General features: G+C 43.8%; 1 protein-coding gene across 8 annotated transcripts in view; it reads right to left on the bottom strand.

Moving 5' to 3' along the window:
* Positions 1-3,247: 3,247 nt before the first annotated feature.
* The window catches only part of KAT7 (lysine acetyltransferase 7), a 32,906-nt gene continuing 22,203 nt past the window's right edge, over positions 3,248-13,950 (bottom strand). For 6 of the 8 annotated variants that reach the window (XM_058675675.1, XM_058675676.1, XM_058675677.1 and 3 more), the window contains 7 exons: positions 12,681-12,872; positions 9,671-9,760; positions 9,308-9,448; positions 8,054-8,147; positions 5,119-5,265; positions 4,492-4,598; positions 3,248-3,839 (listed from right to left, as the gene is read on the bottom strand). In XM_058675675.1, coding sequence (XP_058531658.1) covers positions 3,738-3,839; positions 4,492-4,598; positions 5,119-5,265; positions 8,054-8,147; positions 9,308-9,448; positions 9,671-9,760; positions 12,681-12,872 — 873 coding nt within the window. In that variant the 3' untranslated portion in view covers positions 3,248-3,737. The remainder of the gene's footprint in view (positions 3,840-4,491; positions 4,599-5,118; positions 5,266-8,053; positions 8,148-9,307; positions 9,449-9,670; positions 9,761-12,680; positions 12,873-13,950) is intronic. The other 2 variants (XM_058675678.1, XM_058675680.1) reach the window with 1 other exon arrangement.

Raw genomic sequence — 13,950 nt, 5'->3', positions numbered from 1 at the left:
GTAAAGGTGACCCAAGCCCTTGGGTATTTGTTATCCATGTGGGAGGCATGGAAAAAGTTTCTGGCTCCCAGTTTTGATCAACTCAGTTCTTGCTGTTGCAGCCATTTGGGAAGTAAACCAGCAAACAGCAGACATCTTTATAAAAATCTGCCTTTCGGGGCTCAGCATAGTAGCCTAGTGGCTACATGTGCCGGGATCCCATATGGCCACCAGTTCTTATCTTACCGATTGCTCCACTTCCCTTCCAGTTCCCTCCTTGTGGCCTGGGAAAGCAGTAGAGGATGGCCCAAGGCATTGGGACCCTGCACCTGTGTAGAAGATTCAGAAGAGGCTCCTGGCTTCGGATCGGATCAGCTCAGCTCTGGCTGTTGCAACCACTTGGGGAATGAGCCAGCAGACAGAAAATCTTTCTGTAAATCTGCCTTTCCAAAAAAAAAAGAAAAAAATCAGCATAGTTACACCAGGTAACCACCAGATCTCCTGGTAGCATAAAAGGTATAATGTTTAGACTCTATTGGAAAAGCAGATTTTAAAGAGGAGAGACAGGAAGGTCATCCATCCTCTGGTTCACTCTCCAGATGACCACAACGACTGGTCTGAGCTGATCCAAAGCCGGGAGCTTCCATTTAGTCTGCCTTGCGGGTACAGGTCATCCTCTGCTGCTTTCCCCGGACGCAAGCAGGGAGCTGGATGGGAAGTGGACCAGCTGGAACATGAACTGGCACCGATGAGATGCCTGTATTTGGAGGTGGAGGATTTGCCAGTTGAGCCAATGTGCAAGACCCAGCATTTGTTATTCTGTTATCACCTAGCTCCAAGACCTCTACTTACTTTACATACTCTAGTTTAGGAAAAGAATGTGACACCTGCCTTACACTAAAGAGACAGAGCTCACTCAACAGCTTCCTCCTCAACTGGAAGTACTGCTCAAGTAAAGCACACCTTCTGCTTCTTGTTTAGAACTGTGGCCTCAACTGGCTGCTTCCAGGTTCAATTAAAATCAGTCTCTTTGAATCCTTTTCTTGTTTCATTATCCTAGCAATGTAAATCACATAGAAACATGTATATCTGTTTAAAAAAAAAAAAAAACTTAACTGCCAGGAAGGGTGATTAACCCTTGCAGCACAACAGTTGAAGCACAAGATAAAGAGGTTGGGAGTTTCAACTTAGAGCCAGCTTGGGCAGAACCGAATGCGATTTCTGGCTTGCCCTGGGTTCCAGATTATTCTGCAGCACTGAAGGGAAAACCCGCTGCACAGTGCTAACAAATGGGTCAGCTGAGAGTGAACATGGCAGGGGTCCAGTGCTGAGCACATGCGAGGCCATTAGCGTGCGCACACGTCTCCTTCTCCAGAGGTGTGGCCACAGGGCAGGCTTTAGGTTAGATCAGGACTAACTGCAGGCTTGTGCTCCTCCAAGGCAGGCAGCCAAGCAGCCCAAGCTTCTTTCATGCAAATAACAAAACACTAAAGAGGCTTGAGAGCTTCCCTTGCTGTTGCCAAAAGAAACGACTGTTGTCTCCATATGTGTAAGCGCTACAACCCAGAGAAATCTTTTATTCTAAATATATTATTATAGCCCTATAAAGAAGGATCCTTGGTCTATCCACTAGCATAGACACCACTCCTGCCCACAATGAGCAAAACCAGCAGACATGTGAGTGCTCACTCTCCCCTTTTCTGCCCTGGACAGACTCAGCGACTTCCAGAAACACATTCACCTCAACTTGGCAGAGTCAATTATGAGTGGTGACGCTGCTCACAACAATGCTTGGAAGAGGGACATGCCTGCGCCTGCGTTCCACAAGTTACTACTGACTGTACTCGCACCTAAACTTAACTTCTTACTGTTTCCAGTGCCCCTCCAAAACCAGAAGAAAATGAAATCAATATAGGAATGAGTGGAACTGACTGGTCAAGGCTATGCACACCTATCAATTTGAATACAAAGTAGGCACTCTCTCTAGCAGACAGCCTGCACGACAGTGGAAAACAATTCCACAGCCACAAACCACATCCCTCAATGGTTTGCTGCTACAGAAAACCAACCCCAGGTAGATTTACTGTTAACAGCAGGTCAACGACACTGTTTTCAGACATAAATGAGAGCCCTGGATGAAGCAAGACTTGAGCAGAGAACATGCTTTATTGAGGAGTAGATATAGAAGAGCACATTCTACCACAAGTGGGGAAGGGTTTAGTGGCTGCAAAAGGCCTTCCTTTACCCCTTAAGAAAACCCCTAGTGAAGTTGCTTTTGGATAAATTTTAACAGTGACACTGAAACTGGAGGGGAACTGCCACTGAACATGCTTAAAATTAGCTCCCCTGACCCACAGTGAATATAAGTAGTGTACAGAGATGACAAGAGAAAGGCACAAATGACCATAGCCGGGATTGTGGTGAAGGCGCCACATGAAGACAGCAGTGTTGTAGGAGACCAAGCTGGGCAGGGTGACATGTCAGACATCAAAAACTGCTCCAATATAGCAGGTTATAACGGGCCAGAGGGAAATTAGAGGGAGCATCTCTTCCTTTACTTGCACAACACCAGAAATAGGAGACCAGAGAGTAGAAGATGGCAAATTCCAGAAAGGAAGCAGGGGAAGGCCAGGGTTAGGGGGAAGGGCTCCTGGAGGGGCAGAACACTTTTGTCCTAGCAGGAGGGTGAGGCACAGCTGAAAAGAGAAGCAGACCTTGGCGGCCTTGCTGAGTCACGGGCTGAGACTCAGAAGTCATTTTTCAGTCACTTTCAAATTCTCCCAAGATGTCTGGGATAAAATCCGAGCAACACATGTAAAAGTATAGGTGCACAGTATCATGTACTGTTGGAACAAGTGAAAAGGCTTTGACAGTATAATCAACGAGCTAACATGTTGCATGAAGGGAGAACTGTTATTTTGGCACCTGCAAATGTAAAGGAGGACAAGGGAGTAAAAAAAAACTGACTACTGGGCACTTTTTGGTGAAGCAAAAAGAAGTTTCCATCCCTATCCACCAAGCCACTGCCCACTGCCTACAGGTAAACTCAAATCGAAATACACAATCACTCCCTCTGAATTCTTTCTTCCATCTCAAGATGGATTCTGTGATGTTACCAAAACTCTTCAGAACTATGTGGCTCTGGTCAGCTCCACTGATCAAAAGCACATCTTTGAATAAAAAAGAAAAAAAGTAAAGCAAGATGAAATCCAAAGTGATGAATCCCTCCTAGTGTGCACTCATGCACACCACACACACACACCACACACACACACTCATTCACTCACAAGTGCTACCTCTTCCCTGCCCCTGCACAAAACACGTGCATCAGGAGGAACTGGAAGGGTCCTGGTGGCAGCAACCGTATTTGGAAGTCTGGTGACCAGATGGCAAGAAGCACTAGTACAAAGTTCAGAAGACACAACACAACCTCATGGGGCTAGAGGACATGAGGAGAGAACCAGTGACTGGACAGGTACAGTACCATAACAGAACTCCTTGGGTCAGTGCTATGAGGGTTCTGCATCGAGTCGGAAGCAGAGCCCTGCCAGGCAACCTCACTGAGGCCGAAACAACAGTTCCTCAGAACCAGCGTCTGCAGTGTACACAAGGGGCGGAGCCAGGACAGTCCTGAGGGGGATGGCCTTCCCAAAGGATACTGTACTTGCCAATCACAAGAACAACAGAAATGACAGACAGATCCCTAGGGTATGGATTCCTACTGCTTGGGGTTCGCTGGCTCAGAATGACAGGACACTTTAAGTGCCTTTTGGAGGGGTCCATTTTAAGCAGCTTGGATCCATGGTTTTATTGGAGTTGGACCGTTTGGCCTCTTTGGCTATCCATTCGTCAATCAGGTCCTAGGGAGAACAATAGGGAAAAGTATTACACACCTTCAGCTAAAACAGATGTAGATTCCGAAAAGACTGTCTTTCAAGAAGGAAAGGGTTAACATTAAAAGTAATAGAGATTGGGCTCGGCAACGTGGCCTAGTGGCTAAGGTCCTCGTCTTGATCCCATATGGCCGCTGGTTCTAATCCCGGCAGCTCCACTTCCTCTCTATCTCTCCTCCTCTCAGTATATCTGACTTTGTAATAAAAATAAAATAAATCTTTAAAAAAAAAAATAAATAAAAAAAATAAAAGTAATAGAGATGGCATTTGTTCAACGAATTTAAACCCACTTCCACATACGTGTCCTAGAGTATGACAAAACTGCCTCTACAGATGGGCAATTTTCTTCAGTCTAAGAAAATCATTAAATGATAATCATGCTGTGCAACCCAAAGCTGCTTAACTCTGTCCTCCACATTTCAAAGAGCTTACCAAAAGCTTCTGAAAAGGATAAGAGAGGCGATAAACATCCTTACGGGGGCAATAACAACGAGCCCCGCCAGCTAAAGAAATGAAACCCAGGAAGAGGTGTGAATGGTCAAATAAAGCTCTGCACTTGGCTCAGCTAAGCCACAAGGAGCAATCAATCAGCTGATAAAAACAAAAACAAAAACCTTACCTGTCTCTTTAAAACTAAATGTTTTCCTTTCCAATACTTGAGCATCTGAAGGGCTTGCAGAGTGCTGACGATGTCGACAGGATTCACAGCTGTCTCCTGACTAATTTCTGCAACGGAAGAGCGAGTGAGAACCTGCCCAGAGCACAGGCCCACCACCACTCAACTGAAGTCTCCTGTCCCGTAGTGGAAAGCAAGCGGTTTGAACCTTTGATACGCAACACAAACTGTTCAGAAATAATTCACAGACCAGTTGCATGATCCATGCAGCAAGAAGCTACTCTAGGCCAATCAGAAATTGAGGTCAAATATATACCAAGCTAAACTCCTCTACCCTTGTATAAACACACAAGGATTTTGTTTTCCTAGTAGCTACTGCATGTGGCAAAAGACTGGAAGAATTTTTTTTCTTCTTGACTTTTCAACGTGAGCAACATCAAACTGCAGAGACAAAGTCATTCACTCCTGGGGCTCAGATGCTCCCAAGACCCATGAATGCACCTGCCGAGAGGGGGGCATGGCAGTGTTTCTCTTGGCAGGTTACAAAGCATCAACTGGGCCAGATGAAAAGCTACAAGAGTAAGTGGAATTACCATCGGAGGTAACAACCATTCCAAGTCAAAAACCAACCTTTGATAGAAATCTCTTTGCCTTGGAAATTATGCAGGTAACGGAGAAGCACTTCCTTCCAGTAGCTGCGATAGCTGATGAGTCCCAGATCTGAGAGTGGGCGTTCTGGGGAGCCAACTTTTTCCTCTACTTTGGAAAGCAAATAACCTGCAAAAGAACCAACAGGTACTTTTTCCCTCACAACTCCGTAACACACACTAACAGCAAAGAACAGTGTGGACACCCAGAAGGGTGTGATCCTGCTTGGCACCAGCAGGTGAAGCGATAGCCATCTAGCGGAATACAATCTGCATGGCTCTCTCATACAATACTCTGTCATTGTACAGACAAAACGGGAAAGAAATTCTCTGTATTTACTTATATTAGGTACCAAAGAAACTCAAGGGTCTCACCAGAAACTGTAATAATAAGGTTTCAGAAGGTGCTGGAATGGGGTAAATAAGAAGCCATGTTATCATATAGCTTATTTTTTCTAAGTTTTGAATTTTAACAACAGATTTTCTGAGTTTCATCTATGAAGTATTAAAGGGTGTTAAGAAATCTGAAGTCATCTCTAGTTACAACACCTATACATCTAATAGTCAAGGTTTACAAAATTATGTAAGAAATATAAAGCAACACCATGCTTCCCATGGTGAAGCATTCAGCAAAATTCATCACCTGGGAAAACTCAACAACTAGCCAGTTTTTCAGTGACAACAAAAACAGCTAGAGGAAAACAAAGAATTAAGTGGAAACTGACAGATTAAAAAAAGTGAATTACAACTCATATCTACAAATCCCAACATCAGTTTTACTTAGATCTGAGCATAAATGACTTTAAAAAAAAATTTTAAAGTCAGGGAATTGCTCTTTTTGGGGGGGAGGGAGTATACATGTGTCTTTTTTAAGACATAATAAACCTATCTTTTGCAGATATTGAAAATAATTGAAGGTGAAAATTTAAGTAAGGTTGGTTTAAAAATGGTAACTACTGAAACTGTGCAATAGGTACAAGAGAATTTATTATATTCTACCTCTGTGTACGTTAGACAATATCCATAATTAAAGTTTATGAAAAAAGCTGTTGCTTATTCAAAAACATAACAGTCCACCCTCAGTAAATTATGCACTTCTTGATTCATCTTTGGTGGCTTAAAAATGGAAGAGGGGAGGGGCTAGCCAGCATGTAATGCCGACAGCCCATGTGGGCACTGGGTCAAGTCCCGGATGCCATACTCTGGTCCCAGCTCCCTGCTAATGCCCTGGGAAAGCAGTGGAAGTTGGTCCAAGTCCTTGGGGCCTCTGCACCCACATGGGAAACCCAGATGAATCTCTGGGCTCCTGGGTTCAGACTAGCCCAGCTCCGGACATTGAACCAGCAGATGGAAAATCTCTGCCTCTCCTCTCTGTGCAACACTACCTTTCAAATAAATACACCTAAAAAAAAAAAAAAAGCCACCTGGGAAAGTAGCAGATGATGCTAGCATGTAGGTCACCCAGGAAAGACCAAGATGGAGTTTCTGGCTCCTGGCTTCCAACTGGCTCAGTCCTGGCCAATTGAAGGCTTTTGGGGACTGAATAGATCTCAGTCATTTTGCCTCTCAAAGAAATAGATACATCTTCAAAAAAGGCATAGAAGGTTAATTCTAATTCTAATCTTCATTGGAGTAAGTCATATGATAGAGACGACAATGAATAGGACACAGCACATTGTCTTCATTTACCATGGCTGTGTTCCATGGTCCCTGAAAACACTGAACCACCAGGAGAAACCCAGGACTGGAGTCCTTTGAGTCTGAGTACATATTCACCAATCCAACCACACATACTCTTATTTGATGTTATTTCTGTTCAAAACATCTGATACAGATATGTAGTTGATTTAGCTAATCCTGAATTCTTAACCAACAACATTGTAACTCATAATTGACCAGGCTAAGGTATATCAGCCTTTCGGCGCTGAGGAATTCTAGACAGCAATGGAGCACTGGGCTTAAGGGCCATTTAAAGCACAATCAGCAAGCACACACGTACGGACAGACGGGACTAACAGAGAAGAGATACCTGTTCGTGGCATAAAAGCATCCTGAGCTCAGCTAGAATTCATATGCATCCAGTGACTCCGATTTCTCCTGGTGTGTGTGTTTGAAACCACTGATTTTGGGGCCCGGCAATGTGGCCTAGCAGCTAAAGTCCTCGCCTTGAATGCGCCGGGATCCCATATGGGCGCCGGTTCTAATCCCGGCAGCTCCACTTCACATCCAGCTCCCTGCTTGTGGTCTGGGAAAGTAGTCGAGGACGGCCCAAAGCTTTGGGACCCTGCACCCGCGTGGGAGACCTGGAAGAGATTCCTGGCTCCTGGCTTTGGATTGGCGCAGTACTGGCCCGTTGCGGCTGCTTGGGGAGTGAATCACCAGACAGAAGATCTTCCTCTCTGTCTCTCCTCCTCTCTGTATATCTGACTTTGTAATAAAAATAAATAAATCTTAAAAAAAAAAAAAAAAAAGAAAGAAAAAGAAACCACTGATTTTGGGGCCACAAATTCATCGAGTAGGCAGATTAGCAAATAGAATCCTTGGTTAACAAGGACAATGTGTGCTACTCTGAGGTTTATGGACTGCCTTTGAACAGTGAAATCCCTAACATCAAGGAACAGATTTGTAGCCCTATGCATGGATGTGCCCTAAGTCTCAAACCAGGATAACCCTAAAGCGCTTACTTTTTCATCCTCTCCATCTCTTCTTAAGCACCCACTCAGGGCTCTGCATTGAGTATTCAACATGTATTATGTAGACTGATGGTGTCCAGATTTTCCCCATTTATTCACTCACTTCCCAAGTATCAATGAACTTCCCTTGCATGCCAGTAATTGCAGGGGACACAGGATAGACAACCAATCAGCATGCATGAGATCCTTGCCTTACGGAGCTTACAGCTTAGCAGTTTCACTTACTGAAATCAATGAGCATCTTGCCGTAGCCCTGTCTCATGTACTGAGGCATGGTAAGGATACAGGATACATTGTAGTTGAGGAATGAATTCTTTTCCTAAAATCAAGAGCAAAAAGATGAGCAGGTTCTAAAATTTGGAAGCAAAGGTTTCAGCACCCCCACAGTGGCTGCAAACCAAATGGCTAACTAATGCTGGGGAGTAGCTGTCAGTCTAACAGCTGTCACACTCACACCCTTGATGATGGCAAAGTTATTAACCCCAAGTTCTACCCAGCTCTGAAACCTGTGGTCTCATTTTAAGGGGGCACCCCTGGTGTCATCACAGTCACAGAGCAGAGGGTTCTGACTGCAGGGTCAGTATATGGGAGTACCTGAAGAGTCGTTAAAACAAAACAAAACAAAAAAAACTGCTTAATGGAAGAGAAATGAAGGAAACAAAATGGTAAATTCTCATTCTGGAAGGGGGACCTAAAACAACTAAATTGTCTATTGTACAGTTTCATTTATATTAAAAAGTCATAAGCAAAATCTGGCCTTTGATCTATAAAGGCAGAGTGGTGTTATGCCAGGAAGGACCATGCTAGGAGCCTGGCTAAAGAACCAGACAAAAGGAATGCATTCCTGGCTTTAAGCTCATGACACACAGAAGGGTAAAACCATGAGTCAGCTTGTCTGTACAAAGTGGACTTGTGGGACAGCAGAGAAGGCCCTGGTCAATTAATTAATAGGCAATTCCAGGAGCCAACGTTGTGGCATGGTGGATTAAGCCACCGCCTGCAACACTGGCATCCCCTCTGAGTGCCAGCTGTTCTACTTCCAATTCAGCTCTCTACTAATGGGCTGGGAGGGCAGTGTAGGATGTCCCAAATGTTTGAGCCCTGCCACGAATGTGGGAGACCCTGGCTTTACCTTGGCCCAGGCCTGGATTATTTGGGAAGTGAACTAGTGCATGAAAGATCATTCTATGTTTCCCTAACTCTGCCCTGCAAATAAATATTACATATTTGTCTTTTTAATAGGCAACTGCAATCCACAAGTCCAAAAAAAACAAATAAGTCACAAGCTTTTAATAAAGAAACTGCACATTTTCATTAAATAACTCACATGTGGGCTTCCCTACCCTCTTGTAAAGGGAAGACTGTCATGTCATCATTGCTTACAGTTCCACTTTTCCACTTCATAATTTGAGCCCCCAGATGCCAATATTAATATCCCTTCTCCAGCCATTAGTTTTTTAATCTCCAGAAGCTGCTAACCTTGGAAAAATAGCCAATCAGGTGACAGCCAGTGCTATCCGCTTCTGTCATCACATAGAACAGGAAGGGTTCCACATCATAATACAAGGTCTTGTGGTCCAGAAAAAGCTTGGCCAACAGGCATAGGTTTTGGCAGTAGATCTGGAAGCAGAGAAACAGAGTTCACATGTGGGTGAGTTCTAAACTTATCAGATAAAGGCCTAAGTAAAGGATTATAGCATTATTGTTCAGGAGACAGAGCTCTCCTATTGACAAAAAGACAATTTTACGTCAAGCTTTTCGTAAAGCTGTGATGTGGACAAAGGACAGAGTTCTGTGAGGGAACACATCTCCATCGCTTGTTCTTGGGCCAGCACCTCTCACCTTATTTTTCTTGCCATCCACTTCAAACACAGAGATTGAGCCTTTGCGATAGATCTCATCACCTGGAGGGTGTTTCCACACACACTTGGCCTGCAAGAGAATGGAGTTCAAACAGCAATCAAAGCCTCTCTGACCAAACTGCCTTGTTCAAGGAGAAAGAACTCATGGGTCAAACGTGGTTAATGAATTGAGGGAAAGCTGAACACATTCATCCAGCAAAAGGGAATTTTTTTCCCCCAGTAAAACAAATAAAGGCTTTGAAAGTTAAATATATATTTATGACATCGTTACAGCAGTTTAGAACAAGTTTTCTGGATTATATTCTGGCATTGTTTCAGTCCAAGAGATTAAAATCATACACTACATAAAAGCCAGATAAAAAAGAATACCCTTGTTTATAAAATGTCACACACCAACAGGAAATTCTTAAGCGGCTTATTTCCAGCAGCTTAGTTAGTTGCTAAGTGCTTTATTTTCACCTTTCCCAGTAACTTCTCATTATCACCTAGCCTTTAGGGTCTTCTTTTCAAGTTAGAAAATCTACCACACTGATAAAATCCGTGCTCCACTACACTTCAAACATGTTCCACTCATTATACAAAAAATGAAAGTCACACAAAGTCTGTGGCGAAAGAGAAACCTGAGGGGTACTTGGCCACCAGGGGGCAGAAGGCACCACCTTTACCTGTTACTACTGTTAACATAGCCAGTCACCCAGCACAGTTAAAGGGTAACAACTATTAAAAGTTCTTTTATACAAACACAAGTATATGCACACAGAATAGAATATTTTTCAATTAAACCAGTTTCTTACAGTGGTTTTGGTCAACTTGGGAGTCATACTCTAAATTTGTCGATACACATTCGAATATTTATTAATTGAAATTGCTTCAAGAAAGTTCCACAGGGCTGGCACTGTGGTTGGCATAGCAGGTAAAGCGAAGCAACTGACTGCAATGCAAGTATTCCTTGTGGGTGCTGGTTTGTGTCCACGCTGCTGCACTTCTGATATCATAGCATGGGAAAAGCAGCAGAGGACGGCCCAAATGTTTGGGCTCCAGCCACCCATGTGGGAGACCCAGAGGAAGCTCCTGGCTTCAGCCTGACCCAGCCCTGCAAGTTAAAACACCTCTTGCTTACTCTCTCTCTCTGTAACTGTTTGAAACAAACAAAATGAAATTAAAAAATAAAAAATTTTAAAAAGGAAGTTCCACCTATAGCTTGTTGCTATCTCTTACCCCACCACCACCACCACACACACACTCACACCGGCTCTTTTACAATACTCAAACTAATGCAACAATGATTTACTTAGAACAGAAGCGAAGTCAAAGATTTCAGTTACACTCAAAGCAATGGGAATCGAACTACACATGGATTGAAACAAGCAGTATTTCCTGAAATTTGATTTTTATAATGCATATAATCCAGCTATTTGATCCTCAGATTTATCTTTCCCGTTGGTCTAAAATCTGCTACGATGTCCTGTCCTCCTGACACCATTATTTTTTTGCTCTGGTATTCCAATCAGTCCTCACTCATCACCTTCTCCTCCCACCCCATTATTGTATTCCCACACAAGGCAGAGCTGTTAGAAGCTGGAGCTTTAATTCAAGGGAGCAGTTCTGGGGCACAACTCTGCAAATCATATGTGCTCCAAAACTGGGAACAGAAGAAGCAGAATCACCAAGCTGGGGAAAAGTATACATCAGAAACACCAGGAAGCCTGGGTTGGAGATGCTTAGCATATAGAAATCCTGCAGCAAACATTAGAAAGGGAAGGAAGATACCCTAAAAGGCCTTAGAGTGAGAATGAGATCCATTGGCTCCCTCTGCCTTGCTCCACAGCACAAATGCCCTTTAAGATGAAGTTTTTTAAAGCTACAAAAAAATTCTAGTAAACATACCAGGCAATAAGACCAGAGGTTGAGACTGCAGCTCAGCATGTTAAATCACACTTGAAATGTTGGCATGTCATGTGTCCTGGCTGCTCTGCTTCTGCTCAACCTCCCTGCTAATGTGCACCATGAAAGCGGCAGGTGGTGGCCCCTGTCACCCATGTATGATATCAGCATAGATTTCCTGGCTTCAGCTATTGTCGTAGTTGTTTGGGAGAGTGAACCAGACCATGGTAGACTGATTTCTCTCTCCCTCTTTCTGCTGCTCTACCTCTCAAACAGATACATTTTAAAAAATTAAATCAGAAAGCATTAAACAGTTACAGGAGGAGGCATCAAAAGACCCATTCTATCAATGGTATGATCTGTCACAAGTAGATCTCTCTCTTAAATCAATATTCGTTTCCTGAGCAGCCACTGCCAGTGTCAGCAGCCACAGATACCAAGGTCAGCCAGGCTGCCCTGATGCCAAATGAAGAAACACAGAAACTGTGGGGGAAGAGGTAATACAGATTCCAAGGAAGAAATGGCTAAGAGTAGGGCACAAGGATAGAAGACAGGAAGACACATGACAGGATGTGGTTAAGAGCTGTCAACTACACCCACTGGGTGCCACCAGATACCTGCCATGCCACAGACTGCAAGGCCCAGCACTATGGCAACATCTTGCAGCATAGTTCACAGAGTTGTTCCTTGCAATGCAGGCATACCATATGGGCACCAGTTGAATCCTGACTGCTAGTTCCCTGAAAATGTGCCTGGGAAAAGTAGAAGATGGACCACATATTTGGGTCCCTGAGACCCTACTAGGAAACTGAGAAGCTCTTGGGTCCTGGTTTCAGTCTGACTCAGCATCAGCTGTAGGGAGAGCGAAACAGCAGAGGAAAGCTCTATGTCTCTCTTTCTCTGCGTAACTCTTTCAAATAAATAGTACACCTTAAAAATATAGAAAAACAAAAAGAAGCCCTGAAATGCGGCTTTCAATTTCTTATCCCTTTGTCTCACTGCTTGTGGACCACTTAGCTGGCTTGAAGATGTCATCTCTCGAGCAAAATCCGAAGAGCCTAAAGTGCTTGGCCTTCATGGGCAAGGCAGAACCCAAAGCAACTTACCATGTGTCGGCGAAGTATCGTTTGGCTCTTCATATATTTTAGACAGAATTCACACATGTAGAGCCGTCCCAGCCTTGCGTATTCCTCAGGATAGGGAGAATGGTACCAAGTATCAAGCTCATAGCGGCCAAAAGCAATTGTTTTAATCATGTTGTTCCCCTCTGTGATTTGACCTTGAAGCCTTAACTTCTCCTATTACCAAGAAGACACAAAAGAGGACTTGATTGTCTTTATTTTTAAAAGCCTAATCTTGCGTGTGTGCCACTTCCCAGGCTACGGAGATCAGATTTTATCCACGAGAAACTTACATTAAGGAGGACTACGTAAGCATGGAAAACCAGGCAGGCTTTAGAGTCAAGGTACTCTTTATTCTGCACAGAGCACAGATCTCAAAGTGGCTTCTCTACTCCCTACCCCACTCTGAGCTTCATCAGAGCGAGTCTTTGGCAACAATTTTTCTCTGCCAAACCAAATGACAAGGGTGATCTGGCAGAGACACAAACTCCTGCCAAACCAACCGATAAATATAAGCTGCCACAGATAGGGACTCCCTACCCCTACAAATTGTAACACTGAACAGAAGAGTTCAGAATGTGTCCTACTTATCTGAAGAAGCTCTTACCCAGCGGTATGAATCTCTGTGAGACAAACCCACAATGTCCACTTTGAAAATAAGTAATAAGCCTTTTATTTTCTAAAAAGTGTGTTGTGGCATTGGAGTTGATGATCTAATTCTGGAACTCTGAAAAGCAGAAAATGTTTGATGTCTCCCTTCACAAGCTGTGAGTGGGCTGCAGGAGGAATTTGTAAGGCTGCCTAAGAAGTTCACCAATCTAAAAAAGCGGCAGCAGCCACAGCCTTCACAAACCCTGCTTCTTAACAAATTTTCAATCCAAAGCAGGAAGGGCAAGTGCTGTGGTTCAGCAAGTTAAGCAGCTGCCAGCAACCTTCACAGAAATGCTGGTTTGAGTCTTGGCTGCTCGGCTTCTGACCCAGTTCCCTTCTAATATTCCTAGGAAAGCCAATAGAAACTTGTCCAAGTCACCGGGTTCCTGCCACCCATATGGGAATTCTGAGCGCTCCTGGCTGTAAGGTGGCCCAGCTCTGGCCACTGTACCCATTAGGGGAGTCAATCAGTGGACAGCTCTTTCAAACAACTCTCAAAAAAAAGGCAGTAAGGGGTGAGGGTTAGGAGATATACTTTTAACACTGTTTCCCTGAACACATTTAATCTGTAAAATCAGGAAACTATCTTCAAGAAATTGTTACA

Source organism: Ochotona princeps, chromosome 17, assembly GCF_030435755.1.
Source record: "Ochotona princeps isolate mOchPri1 chromosome 17, mOchPri1.hap1, whole genome shotgun sequence".
Classification (NCBI taxonomy): Eukaryota; Metazoa; Chordata; class Mammalia; order Lagomorpha; family Ochotonidae; genus Ochotona; species Ochotona princeps.
This window is presented reverse-complemented; position numbering and strand designations above follow the sequence as displayed.